The following is a 25,204-nucleotide window of genomic DNA, read 5'->3' as shown; positions in this document are numbered from 1 at the left end:
GGCGGGCATTGGGGGTTGGGATAAATTCCAGCAAAAGAGGTAAGGAGACATGAAGCCCAATTGGGACCTTAGCTGGAGGCCTTTCAAATATCTACACAAAAATAATAATAAAAAAGCAACCTTCGTATTCGTACCTCGGCATTTCATATTAGACTGGTTTATGGTTAGGCTCGCATACCCGAAGTACTGAATTCTTCAATCCAGTACTTGGAGTTGAAGGCACTATCAGACTCGTTAGGACACTGAGTCGACTCTTCTCAGAAAAGGGTATTCCGTTCCAAGAATGAACCTCGTCTGTTTAGGATACAGTTGACTATGGTCAGAACAGCGGGAAGCGAACCCTTTTTTTTTTTTTTTTTTTTTTTTTTTTTTTTTTTTTTTACGTATGAAGTTTTTCCTTTGTAAATAGGAATGCATTCCATGAATCGTGGTTTCAAAGTTCAAACACATGGTACTCAGTCTCCATTGGGTATTCCTTGTGGATTTCATAGCCTTATCAGCTGCCCCAGTAGGAAAGCTGTTATTGGGTACCTAGAAGTTGGGGAAAAAAACCTAAGTGATTTTGTTGTTAACAGGGTTGTCATGTCCTGGAGAACAAAGTACCCAGACAACGTGATCAAGGGCTACAAGGTCAACCTGCAGCATGCTCTGGGCACCAGGATACCCAACGGTCTTCTCAACTTCTTCTTCAAGTTCAACTATGTCCGCAAGGTGAGTGACTCGCTGAAATTATCAATGCCCATGGCCAGTTGGCCACCACACTTCTTCTTCAAGTTCAACTATGTCCGCAAGGTGAGTGACTCGCTGAAATTATCAATGCCCATGGCCAGTTGGCCACCACACTTTGATATGTTGCAAATTGATATTAAAGTGGTACTAGCTGAAATGAAGATCCGAGTCAAATAAGTGGACCAAGTCATTGATCTGAATCTTTAAATTAAGATTAGGGAAACAGATTGTTAATCCTCTTGGTTTAACTTAAGTGTGGCCCCGAGCACATTTTAAAATAGAGGGTTGTCTCTTTTCAAGAAAGTTTGCAGGAGGGTGTCTTGGGTTTGGTCAAGGTTGAATTCTCTGTTTCACTGTCACTTAACGACTTGACATTAACGTTATTGGGAACACCTTGAGGGTGGATTTTACCAATATTTTTTCAGCCCTTCGAAGGCCTGTTAAGCTAACGCCTGTTAAGTTCCATTTGATTTATAGGCTTAACAGGGCTGTTAGGTGCTAAAAAGTAGGTTGGTAAAACCCGACCTCACAGATTAAGAACCACTGATAGGATAAATGGAAGTACATAATACTAATACTTTAATGTCTTCTTTTTACCCAGGGCACAAAGAAAGTCAAGGCCCAGGGGATTGGTGTGCACAAGCCCGAGGAGATTGAAGAGTTTGGAAAGAACGATCTGAAAGTTCTCGCTGACATGCTGGGTGACAAGGCTTTCTTCTTCGGCGAGGAGCCAACCACTCTGGATGTGGTGGCGTTTGCCCACATTGCTCAGATCTACTGCATTGACAAGGATGTGGAGTTCCCGCTGCGGGACTACCTGGAGACCACGCACTCCAACTTGGTCGCTCACATCAACCGCATCAAGAACAGGTGAGTTTTTTTACTTTCTATTACCACAGTATAGCGAGCTATACTAGTTTTTTCTTACTTTCTCTTATTTGTTGTAAGTACTTACCAAGTCTGGCTGGGGGACTTTGAAGTCTTTGAACAGGGAGGAGATTCCCCTTGCTAATAAAACAGGGTTAAGACAGTATGAATCACATCCACTCATTATAATTTGTATCCAAAACCAAATGTCAACTCAAGAGCAATTCTGAATTCAGTAAGGGAGGGAATTTTCTTATGGAATCAAAACTGAGTTTTCCGTAAGAATCCTGAGCTGAAATTAAATTTAAATGCTCAGTCCAGTATTCTACGTGGAAATCAACCAAGTTCAGCTTCCACAAGAACAAAACGCGTACTGTTGGCCTATTGGTTGCTAATTCCTTATGAGGACAACTTAATTAGGCCAGCCACGCACGCTGAGACCATCCGACAGACCTGTGGCGGAAAATGCTCGAGACCCACGTCTGATAGACCTAGATCTCAGCTTCTTCGGCCACATACGTTCAGACGAGACGGTCTGAACGTATGTGGCGGGCATTGGGGCTTGGTATAAATTCCAGCAAAAGAGGTAAGGTGACATGAAGCCCAATTGGGACCTTAGCTGGAGGCCTTTCAAATATCTACACAAAAATAATAATAAAAAAAGCAACCTTCGTATTCGTACCTCGGCATTTCATATTAGACTGGTTAGGCTCGCATACCCGACCGAGGTAGGTAGCGCCTTGACCACTACACCACCGAGGTAGGTAGCGCCTTGACCACTACACCACCGAGGTAGGTAGCGCCTTGACCACTACACCACCGAGGTAGGTAGCGCCTTGACCACTACACCACCGAGGTAGGTAGCGCCTTGACCACTACACCACCGAGGTAGGTATTCCATACCTCGGCTGGGATTGAACCCACGCCCTCCTGTTTACCAGGCGAGCGCCTTGACCACTACACCACCGAGGCAGGTTGACCACAACACCACCGAGGCAGGTAAGTACTGAAGTACTGAATTCTTCAATCTTGGAGTTGAAGGCATTATCAGACTCGTTAGGACACTGAGTCGACTCTTCTCAGAAACGGGTATTCCGTTCCAAGAATGAACCTTGTCTGTTTAGGATTCAGTTCACTCTGGCCAGAACAGCGGAAAGCGAACCCGCGACCTAGCGCTTCAAAGACGTAAGACGAGCTACCCTCCAAACCAGGATAGCCAAATGATAAGAATCAAGGACGCATATCACAGGAGGCACCTAGTAATGTTATGTTTGTGATCCCACAGAAATGGCCAAGAGCCACTTATGGCCAGGCGGAAAGCGAACCCGCGACCTAGCGCTTCAAAGACGTAAGACGAGCTACCCTCCAAACCAGGATAGCCAAATGATAAGAATCAAGGATGCATAATTGCATATCACAGGAGGCACCTAGTAATGTTATGTTTGTGATCCCACAGAAATGGCCAAGGGCCACTTATGGCCACGTCTACAATCGGATTTTAAACTCTGTTTAAGATCTGATTGGTTAATTTTAAAACTTTCAGCCAATCAGATTGCTTCATCCGAGATTTAAACTTAATCCAAGTTAAACCTCAAATTATGGTCCTGGCCATTGAATATAATTTACAGTTTCTTACCTTACCCTGAGAAGTGAGAAACATTCAAACATCTCATCTCTTCTTATTCTTCATCTGTACTCGTTTCGACTTGCCCGGTCTAGCTGCACCCTTGCCAGCAGCACCAGCTTTCCCTTTGGCGGCCATTTTGGATTTGATTTTCATGTTCTTCTTCATTTTGCCGGGAATCATGCCGGGTTTTTTCTTCCCCTTGGAAGAGAAATTATCCAAATTGTTGTTCCTCTTCTTCCCTCGCTTCTTGCCACCGAATCCGAACTTCTTGTTCTTCTCTTCCCGTTTCTTGTTTCTGTGGAGGAGGAAGAAGCAGAACGTTATTAGAAATCATAGAATGTGTACACCGTGCTAATAATCACGGATCAAAATCACGACGAAAAGAAGGAAGGAGTACGAATAGAGGCCAATGAAATGGAAGCTTTTTTTTAATAAAAAACAAAGTTTAAATAAGAAGAGAAAGGAAGAGGGAACTGTAACTGCCAAGGTCTTATCGTCCCGAAATCGAAGAGAGAAGGAAGACAGGATAGGAGAAAGCCAGCCGTGTCGAGACGAACCTTATACGTTCAGGATAATATCTGCCCCGGGCGGGAATCGAACCCGCGGCCTAGCGCTTACAAGGCTCACTAAAAACCTTTACATAAGCAGTTGATCAGATGACTTCCATCAAATAAAAAGACTCATGAGGTGTTATGGTACATTAGTGTTAATATCGGTTAGTGTTTACTGAAGTCACTAGTCTGATTCTTAATTTTCTTTATATTCCAGGTGTTTCCCCGACTGGGATGACATCTGTAATAATCTGGACCTGAATGCTCACCTGCCCAAACCTCCCCCAGAGGAGAAGGAAGAGAAAGAAAAAGAAGAGAAGAAGGAAGGTGATAAGGAAGCCGAAACAGAGAAGGTAATTGAAGAAAATTTCAACTAAAAATGTGAGGCAAATGTAGCTTTACTGCCTCGCTGGTGTAGTGGAAAATACGTTCACCTTATAATTAGGAGGGAGTGGGTTCAATCCCCGAGGTATTGAATTTTAATTGATGGCCACGTCTACAATCGGATTTTAAACTCTGTTTAAGATCTGATTGGTTAATTTTAAAACTTTCAGCCAATCAGATTGCTTCATCCAAGTTTAACCTCAAATTATGGTCCTGGCCTTTGAATATAATTTACAGTTTCTTACCTTACCCTGAGAAGTGAGAAACATTCAAACATCTCATCTCTTCTTATTCTTCATCTGTACTCGTTTCGACTTGCCCGGTCTAGCTGCACCCTTGCCAGCAGCACCAGCTTTCCCTTTGGTGGCCATTTTGGATTTGATTTTCATGTTCTTCTTCATTTTGCCGGGAATCATGCCGGGTTTTTTCTTCCCCTTGGAAGAGAAATCGTCCAGATTGTTGTTCCTCTTCTTCCCTCGCTTCTTGCCACCGAATCCGAACTTCTTGTTCTTCTCTTCCCGTTTCTTGTTTCTGTGGAGGAGGAGGAGGAGGAAGCAGAATGTTATTAGAAATCATAGAATGTGTACACAGTGCTAATAATCACGGTTCAAAATCACGAGCAAAAGAGGTCAAGAAAATGGAAGTTAGTTTGTCTGTCTGTCCGTCCGTCTGCCTGTTTGTTTGTTTGTTTGTTTGTTTGTTTGTTTTTCTTTTTTTTCAATAGGTTTGATAGGGGGAACTGCAACGGCCTATGTCTCATCGTCCCGAAAGCGGAGAGAAGGATCACAGGATATGAGAAAGCCAGCCGTTCCGAAAACGAACCCTATCTGTCTGGGATAAAATCCGCTCCAGGCGGGAATCGAACCCACGACCTAGCGCTTACAAGGCAGACGCGCTAGCGCTACCCTAAAAGTTACTTAGGCTAGGAGTACATTAATACCTGGTCGAATTATCAAATAAATAATTAGGAAAGTTCCATGCCTCAGCCGGGATTGAACCCACGCTCTCCTTGATGAAACGTTAGCGAGATAAGTCAAGTCATCAAACTTTTTTTTTAGTCATATACATAGGTGCGCAATTTCTCTTTGGACTAGTTTGGTCCCGAAAACGAACCCTATCTGTCTGGGATAAAATCCGCTCCAGGCGGGAATCGAACCCACGACCTAGCGCTTACAAGGCAGACGCGCTACCCTAAAAGTTACCTAGGCTAGGAGTACATTAATACCTGGTCGAATTATCAAATAAATGATTAGGAAAGTTCCATGCCTCAGCCGGGATTGAACCCACGCTCTCCTTGATGAAACGTTAGCGAGATAAGCCAAGTCATCAAACTTTTTTTTTTAGTCATATAGGTGCGCAATTTCTCTTTGGACTAGTTTGGATGTAATGGCACTACCACACCCGCTGCCAGTTCAAACTAGTCCAAAGATAAATTTCGTATGATGACTAAAATATGGCTTTATATTTATACTCACAATTTGACAGGTTTCTTGGACGCGCTCGCGTTGCCATTCTTCTTGCTGGGCTCAAGGAAGTCCAAATCCTTGCGAATTCCCTTGCGGAACTTCTGTATTTCCTCGTTCATCTTGCGCTTCTCTTCGATCTTGCGCACGGCGGCTTCCTTCTGCACTTGCTTAGCCATCTTCTTCTGTTCGCGCAACTTCTTGGTCTTCTCGCCCATTTCAATACCTCGCTGCTTCCTCAGGATGGACTTGCGAACCTGTGGGTGTGGAGAGACAACATTGTTATAGTGATTGATCAAACAAAGTAAGAAAGGGTTAACAGGGAAAAATAGTAGACTTGAAACATCAACCCCATGGGATAAGTTTTTTTTTTCTTCTTCTTTATATGAATTTGATAGAGGGAACTGTAACAAAGGAGAGAGGAGGTCTTATCATCCGAAAATCATAGAGGACAGGACAGGAGGAAGCCAGTTCCAAGAACAGACAACATTGTTATAGTGATTGATCAAACAAAGTAAGAAAGGGTTAACAGGGAAAAATAGTAGACTTGAAACATCAACCCCATGGGATTATTTTTTTTTTTTTTCTTCTTTATATGAATTTGATAGAGGGAACTGTAACAAAGGAGAGAGGAGGTCTCATCATCCGGAAATCATAGAGGACAGGACAGGAGGAAGCCAATTCCAAGAACATAGTGATTGATCAAACAAAGTAAGAAAGGGTTAACAGGGAAAAATAGTAGACTTGAAACATCAACCCCATGGGATAAGTTTTTTTTTCTTCTTCTTCTTCTTTATATGAATTTGATAGAGGGAACTGTGAGAAAGGAGGTCTTATCATCCGAAAATCATAGAGGACAGGACAGGAGGACGCCAGTTCCAAGAAGAAATCTTATCTGTCCGGGACAAAGTTTGCCCAAGGCAGAAATTGAATCCACAAAGCACATACAAGGCAGGTGTGCTACCTCTCAAGCTAACTGGACTTTAGGGTGGTTAACATCCAGATTGGAAACTAAATCAAACTAGACACTTACCCGTTGCATGTGTTCATCAGACTTGACCATCTCTGCGTAATAATCATCAGGCCGTCGGATAGCAAGGCCTAGCTGTTTCAGTCTAGCCACTCCCTCTATGACAGCAGCCTGGGCTTGCTGTGTGAACATGGTCTCACGTTTGAAATCATTGAATACAATACTGGTTGTGCGACCTGCTGCCAACATTTCCTCCTGTTCTGCTAGCTAGAACAAAGAAAACAGAAGTAGGGAAGAGTTATGAAGCTCGTTCCCCTACCCCTTTTAGCATGATAACGCCTGTACTAAACTATAGGAAAAAAAAGCGGAAACGACCTTTAGCTGAGGGGGAAATTTCGAAGGTGAAAATAGACCAGCGGTTCTCAAACTTTATTTGCTATGGAGCCCCATGCGACTGCTGTAAATGGAGTAGTTTTAACTGTGGTCAAAATGGGACCTTGTGGAGCACTGTGTGTCATTCATGTGAAACATTATCGGAGGAGAAAAACTTTACAAGAAAAAGTCGTGGGAGAAAAACCCTTATAAGAATACCTACAGCATTTCTCCCATAGAGCACCTTTTCTATGAAGGTTTTCTTTTAGAATGCTGTCCTGGGGCTTTCTGCCCTTGTCAAAACGCAAACACAAAAAGAAGCGGTTCTCAAACTTTATTTGCTATGGAGCCCCATGCGACTGCTGTAAATGGAGTCGTTTTAACTGTGGTCAAAATGGGACCTTGTGGAGCACCCTGTGTCATTCATGTGAAACATTATCGGAGGAGAAAAACTTTACAAGAAAAATCGTGGGAGAAAAATCCTTACAAAAATACAGCATTTTGTCCCATAAAAGAGTACAACACCGTTTCTATGACGGTTTTCTTTTGCTGTCCTGGAGCTTTCTGGCTTCGTCAAAACACAAACACACACACAAAAAAAAGATAGGCTCTTTCGAAATTTCAAATGACTTAACGGGAGTTTTTCTTTTGGAATGTTGTCCTGGGGCTTTCTGCCCTTGTCAAAACACAAACACACAAAAGAAGAAAGGCACTTTCGGAATTTCAAAGGACTTAACGGGAGGATAGCGAACTACAGAGGTTCATTTTCCTTCTCCTTGAAGTAAGGATGTTCGAGGGCATCAGCTGCGCTGATCCGATCAGCAGGATTGAACGTCAGCATGCTCTGAAACACAATCAGCAGAATATAATGAGGGTGGGCTTTAAACAAACTTTCAAGGTACCTAAGAGCAATCGTGTAATTGGTGTATTCAAACGCGCGTCTAAAGGTTGGGCTTTCGACTGCGTAATAATCATCAGGCCGTCGGATAGCAAGGCCTAGCTGTTTCAGTCTAGCCACTCCCTCTATGACAGCGGCCTGGGCTTGCTGTGTGAACATGGTCTCGCGTTTGAAATCATTGAATACAATACTAGTGGTGCGACCTGCCGCCAACATTTCCTCCTGTTCTGCCAGCTAGAACAAAGAAAACAGAAGTAGGGAAGAGTTAGTTAAGGTATATTTTCCCTTTGGGAAATTGAACACTGAGCTTGATTTGTCAACATTCAACTAAATCCAAGTTTAACCTCAAATTGTGGTCCTGGCAATAGAACATTAGCTCCCAAAGCATATTCTTTGGTGTATACCCACAGGCCCAACTTTGCCAAGGAAACAGGTTGTAGAGAGCTCTCCATGTATGAATACATGTCCCTTAAATGAGAGAGGCTCTTTAAGTAATTGTTGGAATTTAGCAAAATTTCATTCAGAAGCAGCTGTTTCAGACAACGATTGAAAATACATAGCCTCCCATGGCAGCCAATGAAGGAAACAGGTTGTAGAGAGCTCTCCATGTATGAATACATGTCCCTTAAATGAGAGAGGCTCTTTAATTGTTGGAATTTAGCAAAATTCCATTCAGAAGCAGCTGTTTCAGACGATTGAAAATACATAGCCTCCCATGGCAGCCAATGTGATCACACCAAAAGAGGGGAAATGAGCTTCAAAAGGGGGGACATTCAAAAAAAGAAAATACAACTACTGTTGTCTGACAATTCTAACACGTGTGTGGACCCTCTTAATATGCTACCTACATTCTTCATAGCAAAACAAAGGTAAGTTATGGTAATGGTTCAGTACTTATTACTGACAAAAAAAAAAACATCTCCTTTCTATAACTATAAGGGGACTATTCTCCCTTCTAAAGGGTGTCCCAATAAGAATGCAATATTTGAAAGGGTCATAACTTTCTTATGCATTGTTTTATTTTGCCCAATCTTTGACGACCCTCTTAATATGCTACCTACATTCTTCATAGCAAAACAAAGGTAAGTTATGGTAATGGTTCAGTACTTATTACTGACAAAAAAAACCATCTCGTTTCTATAACTATAAGGGGACTATTCTCCCTTCTAAAGGGTGTCCCAATAAGAACGCAATATTTGAAAGGGTCATAACTTTCTTATGCATTGTTTTATTTTGCCCAATCTTTGAGAGATGGATTGTAAACATATCAAAATTAGTCATCATGGAGTCTAAAACGGTCCAACAACAAGTTAGCATAATAAAATTGACAAATCATCACTTTGGCAAACCATTTTTTTTTTTTTTTTACGTGTACTCTTCAATTTAACTACTAGAGTTGACTCGAGACATTTTGCGAAAATATTGCGTACACACTACACAGTATACACGCAAAGATCAAAGGTTATACCGCCTCTGGTTGCTACTTGATTAAAGTAGCTACTCAATTGCCCTCACGAGGCACGAAAAAGACCCCGCCGGAATCGAACCTGAGACCTTCGGCGAACAAGCCTAGTGTGATACCCACTCGGCCACGGAGGTTGCTAATTTTCTAAAATATTTGTTTCTGCTGAAACTCGAACCCCAGTCTCCCAGACTACAAGTCCAACCTTTTACCTTTTTCCTACTCTAGGTTCTATTCTATGGCTCTGCGTAATAATCATCAGGCCGTCGGATAGCAAGGCCTAGCTGTTTCAGTCTAGCCACTCCCTCTATGACAGCGGCCTGGGCTTGCTGAGTGAACATGGTCTCACGTTTGAAATCATTGAATACAATACTGGTTGTGCGACCTGCCGCCAACATTTCCTCCTGTTCTGCCAACTAGAACAAAGAAAACCGAAATAGGGAAGAGTTAGTTCAGGTGTATTTTCCCTTTGGGAAACTGAACACTGAGCTTGATTTGTCAACATTCAACTAAATCCAAGTTTAACCTCAAATTGTGGTCCTGGCCATAGAACATTAGCTCCCAAAGCATATTCTTTGGTGTATACCCTACCACAGGCCCAACTTTGCCAAGGATACAGGTTGTAGAGAGCTCTCCATGTATGAATACATGTCCCTTAAATGAGAGAGGCTCTTTAATTGTTGGAATTTAGCAAAATTTCATTCAGAAGCAGCTGTTTCAGACAACCATTGAAAATACATAGCCTCCCATGGCAGCCAATGTGATCACACCAAAAGAGGGGAAATGAGCTTCAAAAGAGGGGACATTCAAAAAAGAAAATACAACTACTGTTGTCTGACAATTCCAACACGTGTGTGGACCCTTCTTAATATGCTACCTACATTCTTCATAGCACAACAAAGGTAAGTTATGGTAATGGTTCAGTATTACTGACAAAAATTTCTCCCACCATTCTTGAAGCCCAAAAAAAGGTAAGTTAGGGTAATGGTTCTTTATTACTAAAAAAAAAAAAAAAAAAAAAAAACACCTCCTTTCTATAACTATAAGGGGATAAGGGGGACTATTCTCCCTTCTAAAGGGTGTTCCAATAAGAACGCAAGATTTGAAAGGGTCATAACTTTTTTATGCATTGTTTTATTTTGCCCAATCTTTGACAGACAGATTGTAAACATATCAAAATTAGTCATCATGGAGTCTAAAACGGTCCAACAACAAGTTAGCATAATAAAATCGACAAATTATCACTTTTGTGCAAGCATTTTCCTAGCCATAATTGTGTCATTTTCCACTTTGGTGTCAAGAAATGGCCTCGATGATAATGTAATTTTACCCCTCTAGACTACTTTCTGTGAGGGTATCTAAAGTCACATGTTTACACTAACAAACCCAGACCCACTGAAGCATCAAAAGGTGAAATTGAATGTTGCATCAACAAGATACGAGGTTATTTGTGTGACTATTGTTCCATACAAAATTTCAGACTGTTTTCTTCTCAAATCATCTAATAGGTAAGTCTGTTTCTCTAGACTACTTTCTGTGAGGGTATCTAAAGTCACATGTTTACACTAACAAACCCAGACCCACTGAAGCATCAAAAGGTGAAATTGAACGTTGCATCAACAAGATACAGCCTGATTTCTCCAAATTTGTCATCGAAAATTTTGTCAAAAGAGAACGAACGTACCATCAAAGTCAAGGAGGTTATTTGTCTGACTATTGTTCCATACAAAATTTCAGACTGTTTTCTTCTCAAATCATCTAATAGGTTAGTCTATTTTTTTCCAAGGAGAACCTTGCTTTATTAAACAATGAAATCTTGTGTTCTTATTGGGACACCCTTTATAAAGTGATTGAAGGTATGTAGTTCTCCCTTTTATGAGTTTTTTTTTTAATGTAATACTGAACCATTACCTATGCTATTATATCTCTGCATTCTGTTCAAAAAGACAGCAAATCAAGACTAGGTAATTTTCAGTACAAAATTACCTTTGCTGCAAGCTCTGGTGCCATAGGTGCTGCTTTATGAACAATATCCAATCTTTCAATCCAGGGAAGTTTCAGGTAGATCTGTTTGTATTTTTCTTTCAGTGCCTCCTGAAAAAATAAGAAAAGGAAAGAAACAGAGAATTACATGTATGACTTTACTGTTAAGCACACCTAAATACTTGTCACTTTGTCACAAATGTTGTTCTCCACTTAATCCTTAATCCAACTCAACATATTTTAGGACTTGAATTGGACTTGAACCACAAACCTCCAGATCCAAAATCTACACTAACTACTTAGGTTGTATTTCATTTTGCAGTTATGTATAAGAACTCCAAACAGACTTTACTGTTAAGCACACCTAAATACTTGTCACTTTGTCACAAATGTTGTTCTTCACTTAATCCTTAATCCAACTCAACATATTTTATGACCTGAATTGGACTTGAACCACAAACCTCCAGATCCAAAATCCACACTAACTACTTAGGTTATATTTCATTTTGCAGTTATGTATAAGAACTCCAAATAGACTAACTTGACTTCAAACAAGGATCAGGCCTTCACTCACTTTGGTACCTACATATTTATCAAATGTGCCTGGAAGCATATGTAGGTACCTACTAATGTTAAAAGTTTGAATCAACAGCCAGCCTTATGACGTGAAATCTAATCTAAGGATCAGGCCTTCACTCACTTTGGTACATAGCTATTTATCAAATGTGCCTGGATGCATATGTAGATACCTACTAATGTTAAAAGTTCGAATCAACAGCCAGCCTTATGACGTGAAATCTGTCTGATCATTAGTTTTCTTAGTTTCTTACCTCATCATTGATAATTTTGTTATGTTCTTCAAAATCATCTGGTACCACAGAGTTTTCCGTAAGAATCCTGAGCTGAAATTAAATTTAAATGCTCAGTCCAGTATTCTACGTGGAAATCAACCAAGTTCAGCTTCCACTAGAACAAAACGCGTACTGTTGGCCTATTGGTCGCTAATTCCTCATGAGGACAACTATTAGGCCAGCCACGCACGCTGAGACCGTCCGACAGACCTGTGGCGGAAAATGCTCGAGACCCACATTTGATAGATCAAGATCTCAGCTTCTTCCTGGTACCACGTATGGAATATTCAGGCCAGGTTTCAACAGTCCCTTGGTAAATGCCTCTTGCAACTGAAACAAATGAAAATTTGTATGAAAAATATGTAAATCCCTTTGACTTCAATGGTTTTGTTTGAATAATATAAAAAGAACAAGCCCCAGGGACACAAAATGTGGTCTCTCCACTCCATGCCAAGTCAAAAAAGTTTGACAGTGCTACCAAGAGATATACACTACAGACCAAGTAGCCGTTTTCACGTAGTTGTAGAGAAAACCTGCAGAGCTATTATTGCCGGGACCACAACTTAATCTAATTGGAATTTTTGTTGGTTAACTGAAAGGGGTTTGAAAGGAAGACCACGGCTGAGATGGATGGACCAGGTTGTTCATGATTTAAAAGTGATGAAGACAACAGGATATGGAACGAAAGTCAAGAACCGAAGCGAGTGGAGGCGAATTGTTGAGGAGGCCAAGGCCCACCCCGGGCTGTAGTGCCAATTGGTAAGGTAAGGTAAGTAACTGAAAGGGGTTTGAAATCACTGTAAAACTGCCAAGGTTTTAGTGGTAAAAACTTTACATTTTATTTGGCAACACTGGGTACCATAACTGTCTCCTCATATGGATGTCACCTAGCCCAAGTGGGGCTGGGTTAAGCAAAAAGCACATGAGTGTCCAAATCGAGACCCATCCAGATACCAACCACACACAATGTTGCTCAACTTCAATGATTCATCAAGAACTGGTGAGTTCAACATGCTATCACCACTGTGTAATGCAAGTCGGGTGGTGAAAAACCTAAAGCACATGGTTGTCCAAGTTTGCAACTGAAACAAATGAAAATTTGTATGAAAAATATGTAAATCCCTTTGACTTCAATGGTTTTGTTTGAATAATATAAAAAGAACAAACCCCAGGGACACAAAATGTGGTCTCTCCACTCCATGCCAAGTCAAAAAAGTTTGACAGTGCTACCAAGAGATACACTACAGACCAAGTACCCGTTTTCACATAGTTGTAGAGAAAACCTGCAGAGCTACTATTGCTGAGACCACAACTAAATCTAATTTGCTGAGTTTTTGTTGGTTAACTGAAAGGGGTTTGAAATCACTGTAAAACTGCCAAGGTTTTAGTGGCAAAAACTTTACCTTTTATTTGGCAACACTGGGTACCATAAATATCTCCTCATATGAATGTCACCTAGCCCAAGTGGGGCTGGGTTAAGCAAAAAGCACATGAGTGTCCAAATCAAGACCCATCCAGATACCAACCACATACAACGTTGCTCAACTTCAATGATTCATCAAGAACTGGTGAGTTCAACATGCTATCACCACTGTGTAATGCAAGTCGGGTACTGAAAAACCTAAAGCACATGGTTGTCCAAGTCGACACCCATCCAGATACCAACCACACACAACATTGCTCAACTTCAATGATTCATCAAGAACTGGTGAGTTCAACATGCTATCACCACTGTGTAATGCAAGTGGGGTGGTGAAAAACCTAAAGCACATGGTTGTCCAAGTCCACACCCATCCAGATACCAATCGCACACAAAGTTGCTTAACTCTTCAATGATTCATCAAGAACTGGTGAGTTCAACATGCTATCACCACTGTGTAATGCAAGTCGGGTGGTGAAAAACCTAAAGCACATGATTGTCCAAGTCCACACCCATCCAGATACCAATCGCACAAAAAGTTGCTTAACAAACCACACACAACATTGCTCAACTTCAATGATTCATCAAGAACTGGTGAGTTCAACATGCTATCACCACTGTGTAATGCAAGTGGGGTAGTGAAAAACCTAAAGCACATGGTTGTCCAAGTCGACACCCATCCAGATACCAATCGCACACAAAGTTGCCTAACATTAATGATCATGCTATCACCACTGCCATGGAAAGTCCCACACTTACCTCTCTGTCGGAATCATCATAGTCTTCATCACTCATGTCTGCTGATTCAATCAAATTCATTTAGGAGAAGGAAATTTACAATGATGGAATGACTAGAATCCAATTTTTCACCTCAGACAAGTCTTTAACTAATTAATTAAGCACAGAAAAATTGCAAGAAACTGAAAAGAAATGAAAATCAAATTTGAAAATTTTCCTTTTTCCCAAGACGCACATGTGGTTTTTGTACACTGGCATGAAAAGTCCCACACTTACCTCTCTGTCGGAATCATCATAGTCTTCATCACTCATGTCTGCTGATTCAATCAAATTCATTTAGGAGAAGGAAATTTACAATGATGGAATGACTAGAATCCAATTTTTCACCTCAGACAGGTCTTTAACTAATTAATTAAGCACAGAAAAATTGCAAGAAACTGAAAAGAAGTGAAAATCAAATTTGAAAATTTTCCTTTTTCCCAAGACGCACATGTGGTTTTTGTTGTTTATTTTCAAGGAGGTTAATGTTCAGTGGACTCGCACGCGAATGTTGAGGAAATAATGAAGCAGATTTTTCCTCAGGGTGACTTTTTTCGTGAGCGTGATTTTTTTCACGCTACCTACTTTTCTTTCCTTTTTCAATTTTTCCACGTTATTTTGAGGAAAAAAAAATCCTGTGCCAGCAGGCATAACTGATTCAACTCAGATTTCAGATTGCCATTAGGACATCAAAAGGTTAAAATTAAAATCTAGCGGTAAAAAATAATTTGGTGTGGGACACACCAAGTCGTCTGGCTTGGAGAAAAAAATCGTTTAGAAAAGTGCATGAATATATGGCAGTATTTATTTAAAACAAAGAACTTATTCCTAAAATAAAACTTAAACGCGAGTAAAAAAAAAAGTGGAGTGGAATGGTTGAATTTCATATTTTGATCAAAATTAGATACAGAAGGTCTATTTACAATCTAATTACAAAAGATTCTGCCCAAACAGGCGTAGTCTTCCCAAAATAGGAAGCATAGTCAGTCAGAACTGTCAGCTAAGGCCGTATTTGACGTATTTTACTTTCGCAATTTCTCCTCTTCTGAAGCTCGTCAAAATAGGAAGCATAGTCAGTCAGAACTGTCAGCTAAGGCCGTATTTGACGTATTTTACTTTCGCAATTTCTCCTCTTCTGAAGCTCAATCCCCTACCCCTTTTAGCATGATAACGCCTGTACTAAACTATAGGGGAAAAAAAAAAAAACGGAAACGACCTTTACCTGAGGGGAAATTTCGAAGGTGAAAATAGACCAGCGGTTCTCAAACTTTATTTGCTATGGAGCCCCATGCGACTGCTGTAAATGGAGTCGTTTTAACTGTGGTCAAAATGGGACCTTGTGTGGAGCACCGTGTGTCATTCATGTGAAACATTATCGGAGGAGAAAAACTTTACAAGAAAAAGTCGTGGGAGAAAAACCCTTATAAGAATACCTACAGCATTTCTCCCATAGAGCACCTTTTCTATTAAGGTTTTCTTTTAGAATGCTGTCCTGGGGCTTTCTGCCCTTGTCAAAACGCAAACACAAAAAAGCAAGACAATTTCAAAATATCCGAGGATTCTAAGGACGTAAACGGAGAGAATAAGGCAACTTCAAAGTGTCAAAGGACGAGGAGAACTACAGAGGTTCATTTTCCTTCTCCTTGAAGTAAGGATGTTCAAGGGCATCAGCTGCGCTGATTCGGTCAGCAGGATTGAATGTCAGCATACTCTGAAACACAATTAGCAGACAATATAATGAGCGGAGCGTGGTCTTTATACAAACTTCAAGGTACGAGCAATGGTGTATTCAAACGCGCGTCTGAAGGTTGGCCTTTCGATAGATCGTGGGGTGTGTACGCGATAAAGCGATATTTTCGCAGATTTTACTAGTTTAAACCGGATTTTTATTTATTGTTATTATTATTTTTTTTTTTTTAACGAGTGCTCTTCAATCCAACCACTAGAGAAATTTTGCGTAAATATTTCGCACACGCAAAGATCAAAGGTTATACCGCCACTGGTTGCTACTCGATTAAAGTAGCTACTCGATTGCCCTCACGAGGCGCGAAAAAACTTAGACCCCGTCGGAAAACGAATCCGGGACCTTCGGCGTGCAAGCCTAGTGTGATACCCACTCGGCCACGGAGGTTGCATTTTTCTAAAATGTTTGTTGCTGCTGAAACTCGAACTCCGGTCTCCCGGACAACAAGTCCAACAAACCTTTCCCCTACCCCTACTCTAGGTTCTACAATGGCTTACCTCAAGTAAACTATTCGCTTTCGAGCAGCAATCCATGAATATGGCGGAGAATGCTACCTTGGAATATTGTTCAAACGAACTCCACATGAGAGAAATGTTCTCTGGCCATTCATTCATACTCGGAGTACCAATAACCCTGAAAATAAAAATATGGAACTTTAGGTCTTACTGAAGAACAAAAGCCAGCCTAGTTAGCTTGGTTGGTAGCGCGTCTGCCTTGTAAGCGCTAGGCCGTGGGTTCGCGATTGCCCTCACGAGGCGCGAAAAAACTTAGACCCCGTCGGAAAACGAATCCGGGACCTTCGGCGTGCAAGCCTAGTGTGATACCCAATCGGCCACGGAGGTTGCATTTTTCTAAAATGTTTGTTGCTGCTGAAACTCGAACTCCGGTCTCCCGTACTATAAGTCCAACAAACCTTTCCCCTACTCTAGGTTCTACAATGGCTTACCTCAAGCAAACTATTCGCTTTCGAGCAGCAATCCATGAATATGGCGGAGAATGCTACCTTGGAATATTGTTCAAATGAACTCCACATGAGAGAAATGTTCTCTGGCCATTCATTCATACTCGGAGTACCAATCACCCTGAAAATAAAAAATATGGAACTTTAGTTCTTACTGAAGAAAAAAAGCCAGCCTAGTTAGCTTGGTTGGTAGCGCCTTTTAAGCACTAGGCCGTGGGTTCGATTTCCGCCCGGGGCGGATTTTATCCTAAACAGATAATGTTCGTTCTCTGAACGGATAGCTTTCTTTTTAAGATCTTAGCAGTTACAGTTCCCTCTACCAAACATAAAAAAACAGGCACAATGCACATGTTCCTTTCTCAATTTTCATGGTGGTAGAGGGGCTGTACATAGGAGGGCGGGGCCAAGGAGTCCCGAGCCCCCGCTTTAGAGCTTCATTTTTCTCCTTACTGTAGGCCAGACTACGAAAATTAGAAGCATCCACTATTCCTACGGACACACGTACCTGCCTCGATGGCGTAGTGGTCAAGACGCTCGCCTGGTAAACAGGAGGGTGGAGGGCGTGGGTTCGATCCCAGCCGAAGCATGGAATTTTATCTTCGTTTATTTGCGAATTTGACCACATAGAACGGCTGGCTTTCTCCTATCCTGTCTTCCTTCTCTCGATTTCGGGACGATAAGACCATAGCAGTTACAGTTCCCTCTGTCAAACCTTTAAAAAAAATAATAATAATAAAAAAAAATATTTACCTATATGTTTATCTCTCTTCACATATTAGGAACATATAGGTATAGGTATATCTTTCTGGGGAAGATAAACATATATAAAGACAAAAAACAGACGAAATGCATATTTTTCTTTCTCAATTGTCATGCTGGTAGAAGGGCAGGGCCGAGGGGGCCCGGGCCCTCACTCTCGAGCTTCATTTTTCTCCTTACTGTAGGAAAGACTGGGAAAATTGGGAGCATTCACTATTCCTGGAGGAAAACAAAGCTATTCCTCCTGACACACGTATCTGCCTCGGTAGCATAGTGGTCAAGACGCTCGCCTGGTAAACAGGAGGGCGTGGGTTCGATCCCAGCCGAGGCATTGAATTTTATCCCCATATATTTAAGAATTTGACCACATAATAATGGAGCTCTGAGGGTTAGGTGGTAGAGAACGCCTCCAGCGTTAACCTCGAATAGTGGTTAGCATCCACTCAAGAGTCTGTTATTATTCCTGCTTACCTGAATATACACTTGAGTTGTTCAACCTCCGTGCTGGCACAGAATAGCTTGTGGTTAGGTGGTAGAGAACGCCTCCAGCGTTAACCTCTCCTAGTTTCTACCTTCCACTCAAGAATGGAGTACATATTATTATACCGTTGTGGTTAGGTGGTAGAGAACGCCTCCAGCGTTAACCTCTCCTAGTTTCTACCTTCCACTCAAGAATGGAGTACATATTATTATACCTGCTTACCTGAATATACACTTGAGTTGTTCAACCTCCGTGCTGGCACAGAATAGGGGGACAAGTCTCCACATCTCAGCCATAACACACCCGATAGACCAAATGTCCACTGGAGTACCATAGCCCAGATTGAGCAGGATCTCAGGTGCTCGGTACCTGTTGAGGGAATGAAAAGAAATCAACTTGGAAATTTAAAACGATATTTCTATATTCATTTACACGCTAAGCAGCAGGGCCATGTGTGATTTTTACAAAATGTTGTTTACAAATGTCGAGACATTGACCATTAAGGCCATTTTCCTACGCGCGCGAGTCCCCAAAACCCATATTTTTCTACAATGGAATTGCTGGCTTCCAAGGTTGGACAGATGTGCTTGGTTTATGGGACTGGGAGAGATAAAGAGAAAAGGAAGAGAGAAAAGGGGGAAGAAAAGAAGCAGGAGAGAAAGGACAGTAAAATGGGTAGCTATGTACGTTCTAAAAAATTCGAAGGAAAAAAGAAAAAGAAAAGTACCTTTGTGTGTATAAAACAAAGTAAAATATACTGTAGTAATAGAAAGTAGAAAGCAATAATTACCACAGGGTGACCACAACAGACGTGAGCATCATATCATAGTCGAAGGTTTTGGCCAATCCAAAGTCAGCTATCTTGAGACCTCCAGCCCGAGTAATGAGCAGATTCTGAGGCTTCAAGTCACGATGAATGATGCGGTGAGAGTGGAGGAAATCAACACCCTTGAGCATTTGACGTGTGAGCTCCTGAAATCAATGGTATTTTGGTTTTAGTAATTTGATAAACAATACAGAGGACTATGTATATCTGTCAAGGGAGGGAAAAAATTGAACTCAAACAAACAAATAACATTAAAAAGAAAAAAAACAAACATTTTTTTTAATACTTAAGCCTGTAAAGCCCCAGCCTATTAGGTGAAACTGCCTTGTAAGTGCTTAATCATAGGTTCAATTCTCACTTGGGGTAAAACTTTATCCTACAGAGATTCCTACTTACTTTGACTTTGGAAGCACTGAGTCCTGGGGGTGGACACTTCTCCATGTAAGAGCCAAGATCTTGATCCACATGTTCGAATATAAGATACACAGTGAGGTAACGCTCATCTGACAGAATGTTCTGGTGAATCACATCAAAAAACCTGGCAGAATATAAGATACACAGTGAGGTAACGCTCATCTGACAGAATGTTCTGGTGAATCACATCAAAAAACCTGGCAAAAAAAAAAAAAAAAATCCAACAGTTTATAAAAAATTAATTAAGTTAGGTGATATTGCATAATGCATATGGTTGGTGTCTGGAAGGGTGACTATCTGTGACAACTGACAATGCAGCTAGCAAAAAGGCAAGACACAAACACTGTGGGCAGTTAAGTTGCCTCCCATGTTTTTATTTAATTTATATTTTATGGATGGATGGGAAAGATTATCTCATTTTAATAGGTGCCACCTACCTGACTATATTAGGATGTTCAAATGTGTCCAGTTGTTTGAGAATAGATATTTCTCTCAGGGTAGACATGGGGATTCCATCTTCATTTAATTTCACTCTCAGCTTTTTCATGGCCACATAGTTTCCTTTGTTTTGTAAATCTCTTGCTTTGAATACTGTTCCATAGGCACCTGAAAAGTTGGACAAATAATTTTGTGAGAGTACCTAGGTAGTTAGACAGTGACATCAAACCTCTAATGAAGTCAAACTTTTTTTTTTATTGTAGGGAGGATGATGAGGCAGAAGATGAAAGCATGGAAACCCATATAAAATTAAAAGAAAGAGAGGGAAAAAGAAGGAAGGGAGGGAGAGGGAAAAACAATAACCAAAGGGAAGGAGAAACAGAAAAAGAGAAATAGAAAGGGAGAGTCAATAAGAGTAAGTAAAAGCAAAACTTACCACATCCAATCTGGCAAAGCTCATCATATTTCTTGTCACCCAAGTCCAAACTATCCAAGTTCAAACTTTGAATAGTATCTGCAGAATGATGAGGCAGAAGATGAAAGCATGGAAACCCATATAAAATTAAAAGAAAGAGAGGGAAAAAGAAGGAAGGGAGGGAGAGGGAAAAAAATGACCAAAGGGAAGGAGAGAGAAAGAGAAGAGAAAGGGAGAGTCAATTTGGAATGACTAGAATCCAATTTTTCACCTCAGACAAGTCTTTAACTAATTAATTAAGCACAGAAAAATTGCAAGAAACTGAAAAGAAACTATCTGCAGAATATTCATACATCTGTTGGCAAAGAGATAAAAATGAGTAAGGCAAATTATAATGAATGTTTCCCTTTCCATTGATGTATATCCTCTAAACTCTAAAGGCCCAAGGACTATTTAGGTTTTGTAGGCTTATAAGTAGGCCCAATGTCCAAAATTTTGGACAAGTTAAAATGGTTGTTCAAAATACCTATTGACAGGTTTTTGTGACTACAAAATGCACATTTACATAATGGGCTTTTAGGACCAGGAATTTCCAAAGGCCATGGGCATTCAGGGATAACTAGTGCTCATTTCCACACTTCAAGATTTGCAAACATTTCTACATAGACAAAAAAAAAAAAAAAAAAAAAAGATGAGTCTTTCACTGCTGTTTTTGTTTCGTAGCAATGAAACAACTGCTACATTAGATGCATGTGGTCTGTGTCATAGCATGCCCATCCCGTAGTATGCATCTCATCAGATGGGCAAAGAGACACAATACTTCCCATTTAGGTGCTGGGTTAACACAAGAACACCAGAAAGTAACCTGTTGAAATATTTACAATCAAAAAACAAGTACAAATTTTTGTTGGTGGGATTCGAACCCGGGACCTTCTGCAATGCAAGCAAGAGCATTACCACAGGGCTAACCGTGCCCCATTACCACTGGCCATTGTTCAACATTGTTGCCAGTGATCTCAGAAAATCCACCAATACTGATGTTCCCTCAAATTGTAGATGACTTAACACATTAACAACAGTGTGCATCTCTAGAGATGCACAGCAACATTTCCCTGGGGATGGTGTGCATTGCTAGAGGGAGACACTCATTTTTTCGTAAAATCACTGTGAGTCACTCACGATGCACGCTACAATGTAATTTTCTATCTATGTTTAAAGAGCAGGCTCTGCCAAATTGTGTGGTATTTATAAGACTTGGATACCATGAAGTATAAAGCTGTGGTGAACACAAATAAATATCCCTGTTCAGTGAGATACCCATTTCTGTGAGTCTCTCATGATGCATGCTCAGTTTTCTATGTAGACTCAGTGTCCTAGGGGACGGTGTGCATCTCTAGAGGGTGACGGGATTCTCCCATACAAATCTCAGCCGGCTGGGGGGTAATGAATAATGGCTGCCGTCCTTAATTAACTGCATAATATGAAAGGGAAGTATAGGTGTCATTGTAAAGAAGCTCAAGCTGAGACAACAAATAAAATGGTCCTCATACAAGAAGGTTCCAATTTTACTTGTAAAAGTCCCTAATGGATACCAGGTAGGTTTTTTTTTTTTTATTTGCTGAAAACATTTTTTGGGCTTGAATGGATTGGAACACGTCACATGTCTTCAGGCATATTTTTCAAGGGTGTAGGTTTACCTTGACTTTCAATTTAACTACCTACCTTTGTACAATTTTCCAATATTATTGTAATTAATCTACATAATATATTGTTATCACATTTTCAGCAAATGAATGACAGCTCCATGATTGTATCTTGCCTTGCATCTTACCTATCAGACACCTCCGTACACAACAAACAAAGGAATTCAACAGGTGATGGTTGTTTTACTCTGAACTAACGTTATTGTCCATTGTCAAATCTTTTTCAATCAAACGAATCAAGGATCAATGATATATTAAATAATTAAACAACAGATAAATGAAATAAAATTAATTAATTATACCTAAATAAAAAATTTAAAAAGTTTTACCAATTTGACATTTTTACCTGTTTTACTATTTTTTTTTTTTTTTACAGCTGTTTCAAAAATTCCCGCTCACAAATGACTTTCCCTTTCCGCGTGTACGTCGGGGTAGTATCTTGGAATTTTTGAAGGCGCAATTTAGTTCCTACTTTTCTCGAGCCCGGCCCGGCCCACATCGGGAAACCCAGATTTCCGGAAACGGTACAGTACAGATGTTATTCTTACTCTGAGAGTACAGAGTAGAAAAAAATCCTCTGACCTTGTTAAAACGTCGAAATTTCGCTAGTTTGATACTTCGACCAAAATTTTGGTAAAGGGGCCTCTTGAAAATTAAGTTTTTGCCTCTAGGTCTAGGTACAAAAACTATACTAGTGTATATCCCATATCAGGCTCCCAGCATTTATGGGCCCTGCAAAACTTAGGAGCCCCCCCCCCCCCCCCACTTATCACCACAATAATCCCTGGTCTGCGCCTGCGAAAACTTAGGAGCCCCCCCCCCCCCATCGATTTATTGCACCAAAAAGGCCTTGTTGGCACTGGTGAAACCTTTTGGGACACAATTATTTTGTGCCACTGATCTACTACCCTGTATTACTATTTCAAGGGGATCAATTAAAAAATGTGTGTAATACAGACATTTAAAAATATTTACGCCAGCCTAGTAAGCGCTAGGCCGCGGGTTCGATTCCCGCCCGGGGCGGATTTTATCCTGATGGGATAATGTTCGTTCTTGGAACGGCTGGCTTTCTCCTATCCTGTCTTCCTTCTCTCGATTTCGGGACGATAAGACCATAGCAGTTACAGTTCCCTCTGTCAAACCTTTAAAAAAAATAATTAATAATAAAAAAAAATATTTACCTATATTTATCTCTCTTCACATATTAGGAACATATAGGTATAGTATATCTTTCTGGGGAAATTAAAAAACTTAATAAAAAAAAAAAAAAAAAAAAAAAAAAACATTGTGATTCTGATAGCTCAAAGCAGCGCGCAACTTTTAAACTAAATGCAAAATCATTGAAAAAAAGTTGGAGTCATGTAGAGCAGTCATGTGCTCATACAGCAAGTAAATAATAATAATAGTGCTTATTTATACTGCTCTGCTCACATAGGACTGAAAAGTCCCTTTACTCCAGCAGTAGGCTACTACTATTATTGTGGTCAAATTCTCAAATTAATTATATTGAGGATAAAATTCCATACCTTGGCTAGGATTGAACCCACACCCTCCTGTTTACCAGGCGAGCACCTTGACCACTACACCACCGAGGAAAGTCCCTTTACTCCAGCAGTAGGCTACTACTATTATTGTGGTCAAATTCTCAAATTATATTGAGGATAAAATTCCATACCTTGGCTAGGATTGAACCCACGCCCTCCTGTTTACCAGGTGAGCACCTTGACCACTACACCACCTAAAAAACTAAAGTAGGTACCTTCTATATTAGCTTTATTTTTTATTTATAAAAGGAATTTTGTAAAATCCCGCATTTGATGTAAAATACAACCCTATCCCTTTAGGAGTACCGTGTTGTCTGTATCATCTCTCAAGAAGTAAGAGCAGAATGCACATGTTTAATGCAAAGATATGACATGGTCATCCAGGATGTGAATCCAATGGACCATGGGGCATATCCAAAGTAAGATAGTGGAAGCATCCACTTCTGAGGTATCCTCACAACAGGTGCTGTTGAATTCATAAATGCCACAGCAACAATGAGTACCTGAAATACAAAGAAAATTTGATTTTATCCTGCCCCTTGTTGTTGTGTCTTTAGTGCTGGTTAAATATATTAATCCAAAGACTCATATCTCTATTTCTGAAGGGTATGGTTTTGTAGACAACAGGCACCAGGTGAATAAAATCATTTATTATTAAATTAAGATTATGATTGAATTGATTATCAACAATGATCATCTGTTCTTGTAGTCTGAACTATAAAACTATTAACGTTAAACTTTTATACCTGATGCGGCTCTTGATTTAATAGAGGTTGACGTTACTGTGAAACTTGAAAAAAAAAAAAAAAAAAAAAAAGGAAATGAATTTAGAGTAATAGAGTCATGGTGTTTTATGGCCTTACCCACAGGCAGTTTAATATTGAAGTTATCATTGTCTTGATTTTGTTACATGACTCAGCATTCAGCTTGCATTCCTTTTCCAGCTGAGCTTGGAGAGCTGAGATCTTCCTTGATAGTCGAGCATGCTTTGCAAATTCATCTACAATGGAAATGGTTGACTGAGTTTGTCTGTGCACTTTGATTTCTTCTCGAATCTGTTTAATCCCAGTGTCATTTTTGAGGAAAAAAGTTTGAACAATCTGAAAACAAGAGAAATAAAATTAATATAAATAGCTGTATGAATGGTACACTTTTCTAATAAGGCTTGAATGCATTAGAAAATAACCAGTAGAATTAGATAGCTGAGATAGTTTCCCTAACTTTGGTGATGTTGAAAACTTGCACCAGTTTTCATGTGCTTCAGGTTTTTTTTACTTTCTATTATTTTTCCATGTACCTATATTGGTATGTTGAATTCATCAAAGTGGATACTAACCCAGGTTCCCATACTGGGAATAAATATTCGGAAAATATTTATTAAAACTCCAAGCCATAGCAATGAAATCATCTTCAACTTTGGGTCCTTATACCAACTTCAATTTTTTGATTAGAAAATATTTATATGTAAAAGAAGAGTTGGATCAGGGATTCAGGGTTACTTTTACTTTTCAAAGTTTTTCTGGTTACAACGACTTCCTTATCTGTGGTAAGACTTTTTTTTTTTT

At 40.2% G+C, this 25,204-nt stretch overlaps 3 protein-coding genes and 1 long non-coding RNA gene across 14 annotated transcripts in view; all 4 read right to left on the bottom strand.

Moving 5' to 3' along the window:
• Window positions 1-2,542: 2,542 nt before the first annotated feature.
• On the bottom strand, window positions 2,543-3,255 carry LOC113465662. Its single transcript, XR_003390293.1, has 2 exons — window positions 2,929-3,255; window positions 2,543-2,765 (listed from the first exon to the last, which is right to left on the bottom strand). It is a non-coding gene; the product is annotated as an uncharacterized LOC113465662 (long non-coding RNA).
• A 1,109-nt stretch (window positions 3,256-4,364) lies between these two features.
• LOC103504927 (probable rRNA-processing protein EBP2 homolog) lies at window positions 4,365-20,657 on the bottom strand. 4 transcript variants are annotated; one of them, XM_008469230.3, is made up of 8 exons: window positions 20,636-20,657; window positions 14,592-14,683; window positions 12,431-12,487; window positions 12,137-12,181; window positions 11,310-11,417; window positions 6,655-6,858; window positions 5,634-5,878; window positions 4,365-4,689 (listed from the first exon to the last, which is right to left on the bottom strand). In XM_008469230.3, exons 2-8 carry the CDS (start codon window positions 14,649-14,651, stop codon window positions 4,437-4,439), a joined length of 972 nt encoding a protein of 323 aa, XP_008467452.1. In that variant the 5' UTR covers window positions 14,652-14,683; window positions 20,636-20,657; the 3' UTR covers window positions 4,365-4,436. The 4 variants fall into 4 exon arrangements, with proteins under 4 accessions (XP_008467452.1, XP_017305396.1, XP_017305395.1 ...); XM_017449907.2 differs by lacking the exon at window positions 20,636-20,657 and having other exon boundaries at window positions 12,137-12,185; window positions 12,435-12,487; window positions 14,592-14,782; XM_017449906.2 differs by lacking the exons at window positions 14,592-14,683; window positions 20,636-20,657 and adding an exon at window positions 14,337-14,548 and having other exon boundaries at window positions 12,137-12,185; window positions 12,435-12,487.
• On the bottom strand, window positions 7,431-21,841 carry LOC103504933 (cyclin-dependent kinase 6-like). Of its 3 annotated transcripts, XM_026820367.1 has the most exons (9): window positions 21,813-21,841; window positions 20,729-20,747; window positions 20,414-20,491; window positions 19,977-20,145; window positions 19,522-19,663; window positions 19,090-19,271; window positions 18,522-18,668; window positions 17,045-17,180; window positions 15,659-16,065 (listed from the first exon to the last, which is right to left on the bottom strand). In XM_026820367.1, the coding sequence occupies exons 2-9, from the start codon at window positions 20,745-20,747 to the stop codon at window positions 15,973-15,975; spliced, it is 966 nt and encodes a 321-aa protein (XP_026676168.1). In that variant the 5' UTR covers window positions 21,813-21,841; the 3' UTR covers window positions 15,659-15,972. The 3 variants fall into 3 exon arrangements, with proteins under 3 accessions (XP_026676171.1, XP_026676168.1, XP_026676169.1); XM_026820370.1 differs by lacking the exons at window positions 15,659-16,065; window positions 17,045-17,180; window positions 21,813-21,841 and adding exons at window positions 7,431-7,807; window positions 16,596-16,731 and having other exon boundaries at window positions 20,729-20,766; XM_026820368.1 differs by lacking the exons at window positions 17,045-17,180; window positions 21,813-21,841 and adding an exon at window positions 16,596-16,731 and having other exon boundaries at window positions 20,729-20,765.
• A 2,734-nt stretch (window positions 21,842-24,575) lies between these two features.
• Window positions 24,576-25,204, bottom strand: part of LOC103504926 (beta-parvin) — a 14,355-nt gene continuing 13,726 nt past the window's right edge. For all 6 annotated transcript variants that reach the window (XM_026820364.1, XM_026820363.1, XM_026820365.1 and 3 more), the window contains one exon: window positions 24,576-24,739. In XM_026820364.1, coding sequence (XP_026676165.1) covers window positions 24,711-24,739 — 29 coding nt within the window. In that variant the 3' untranslated portion in view covers window positions 24,576-24,710. The remainder of the gene's footprint in view (window positions 24,740-25,204) is intronic.

The sequence above is a fragment of the Diaphorina citri genome, unplaced genomic scaffold (genome assembly GCF_000475195.1).
Source record: "Diaphorina citri unplaced genomic scaffold, Diaci psyllid genome assembly version 1.1 scaffold141, whole genome shotgun sequence".
In the NCBI taxonomy this organism is placed as follows: domain Eukaryota; kingdom Metazoa; phylum Arthropoda; class Insecta; order Hemiptera; family Psyllidae; genus Diaphorina; species Diaphorina citri.
Note: the sequence above shows the minus strand (reverse complement) of the source record. Positions and strands in the feature narration are given on the sequence as shown.

Coding starts and splice junctions, on each gene's coding strand:
- LOC103504927 (XM_008469230.3), bottom strand. CDS start 14,651: ATGAATTTGATTGAATCAGCAGACATGAGTGATGAAGACTATGATGAT. Junction 11,418..12,136: donor ACAAAATTATCAATGATGAG/GTAAGAAACTAA, acceptor TTATTTTTTCAG/GAGGCACTGAAAGAAAAATA. Junction 6,859..11,309: donor CACCAGAGCTTGCAGCAAAG/GTAATTTTGTAC, acceptor TCTTTGTTCTAG/CTAGCAGAACAGGAGGAAAT.
- LOC103504933 (XM_026820367.1), bottom strand. Junction 19,272..19,521: donor TCAGTGCTTCCAAAGTCAAA/GTAAGTAGGAAT, acceptor CATTGATTTCAG/GAGCTCACACGTCAAATGCT. Junction 18,669..19,089: donor TCTGTTGTGGTCACCCTGTG/GTAATTATTGCT, acceptor TTCCCTCAACAG/GTACCGAGCACCTGAGATCC.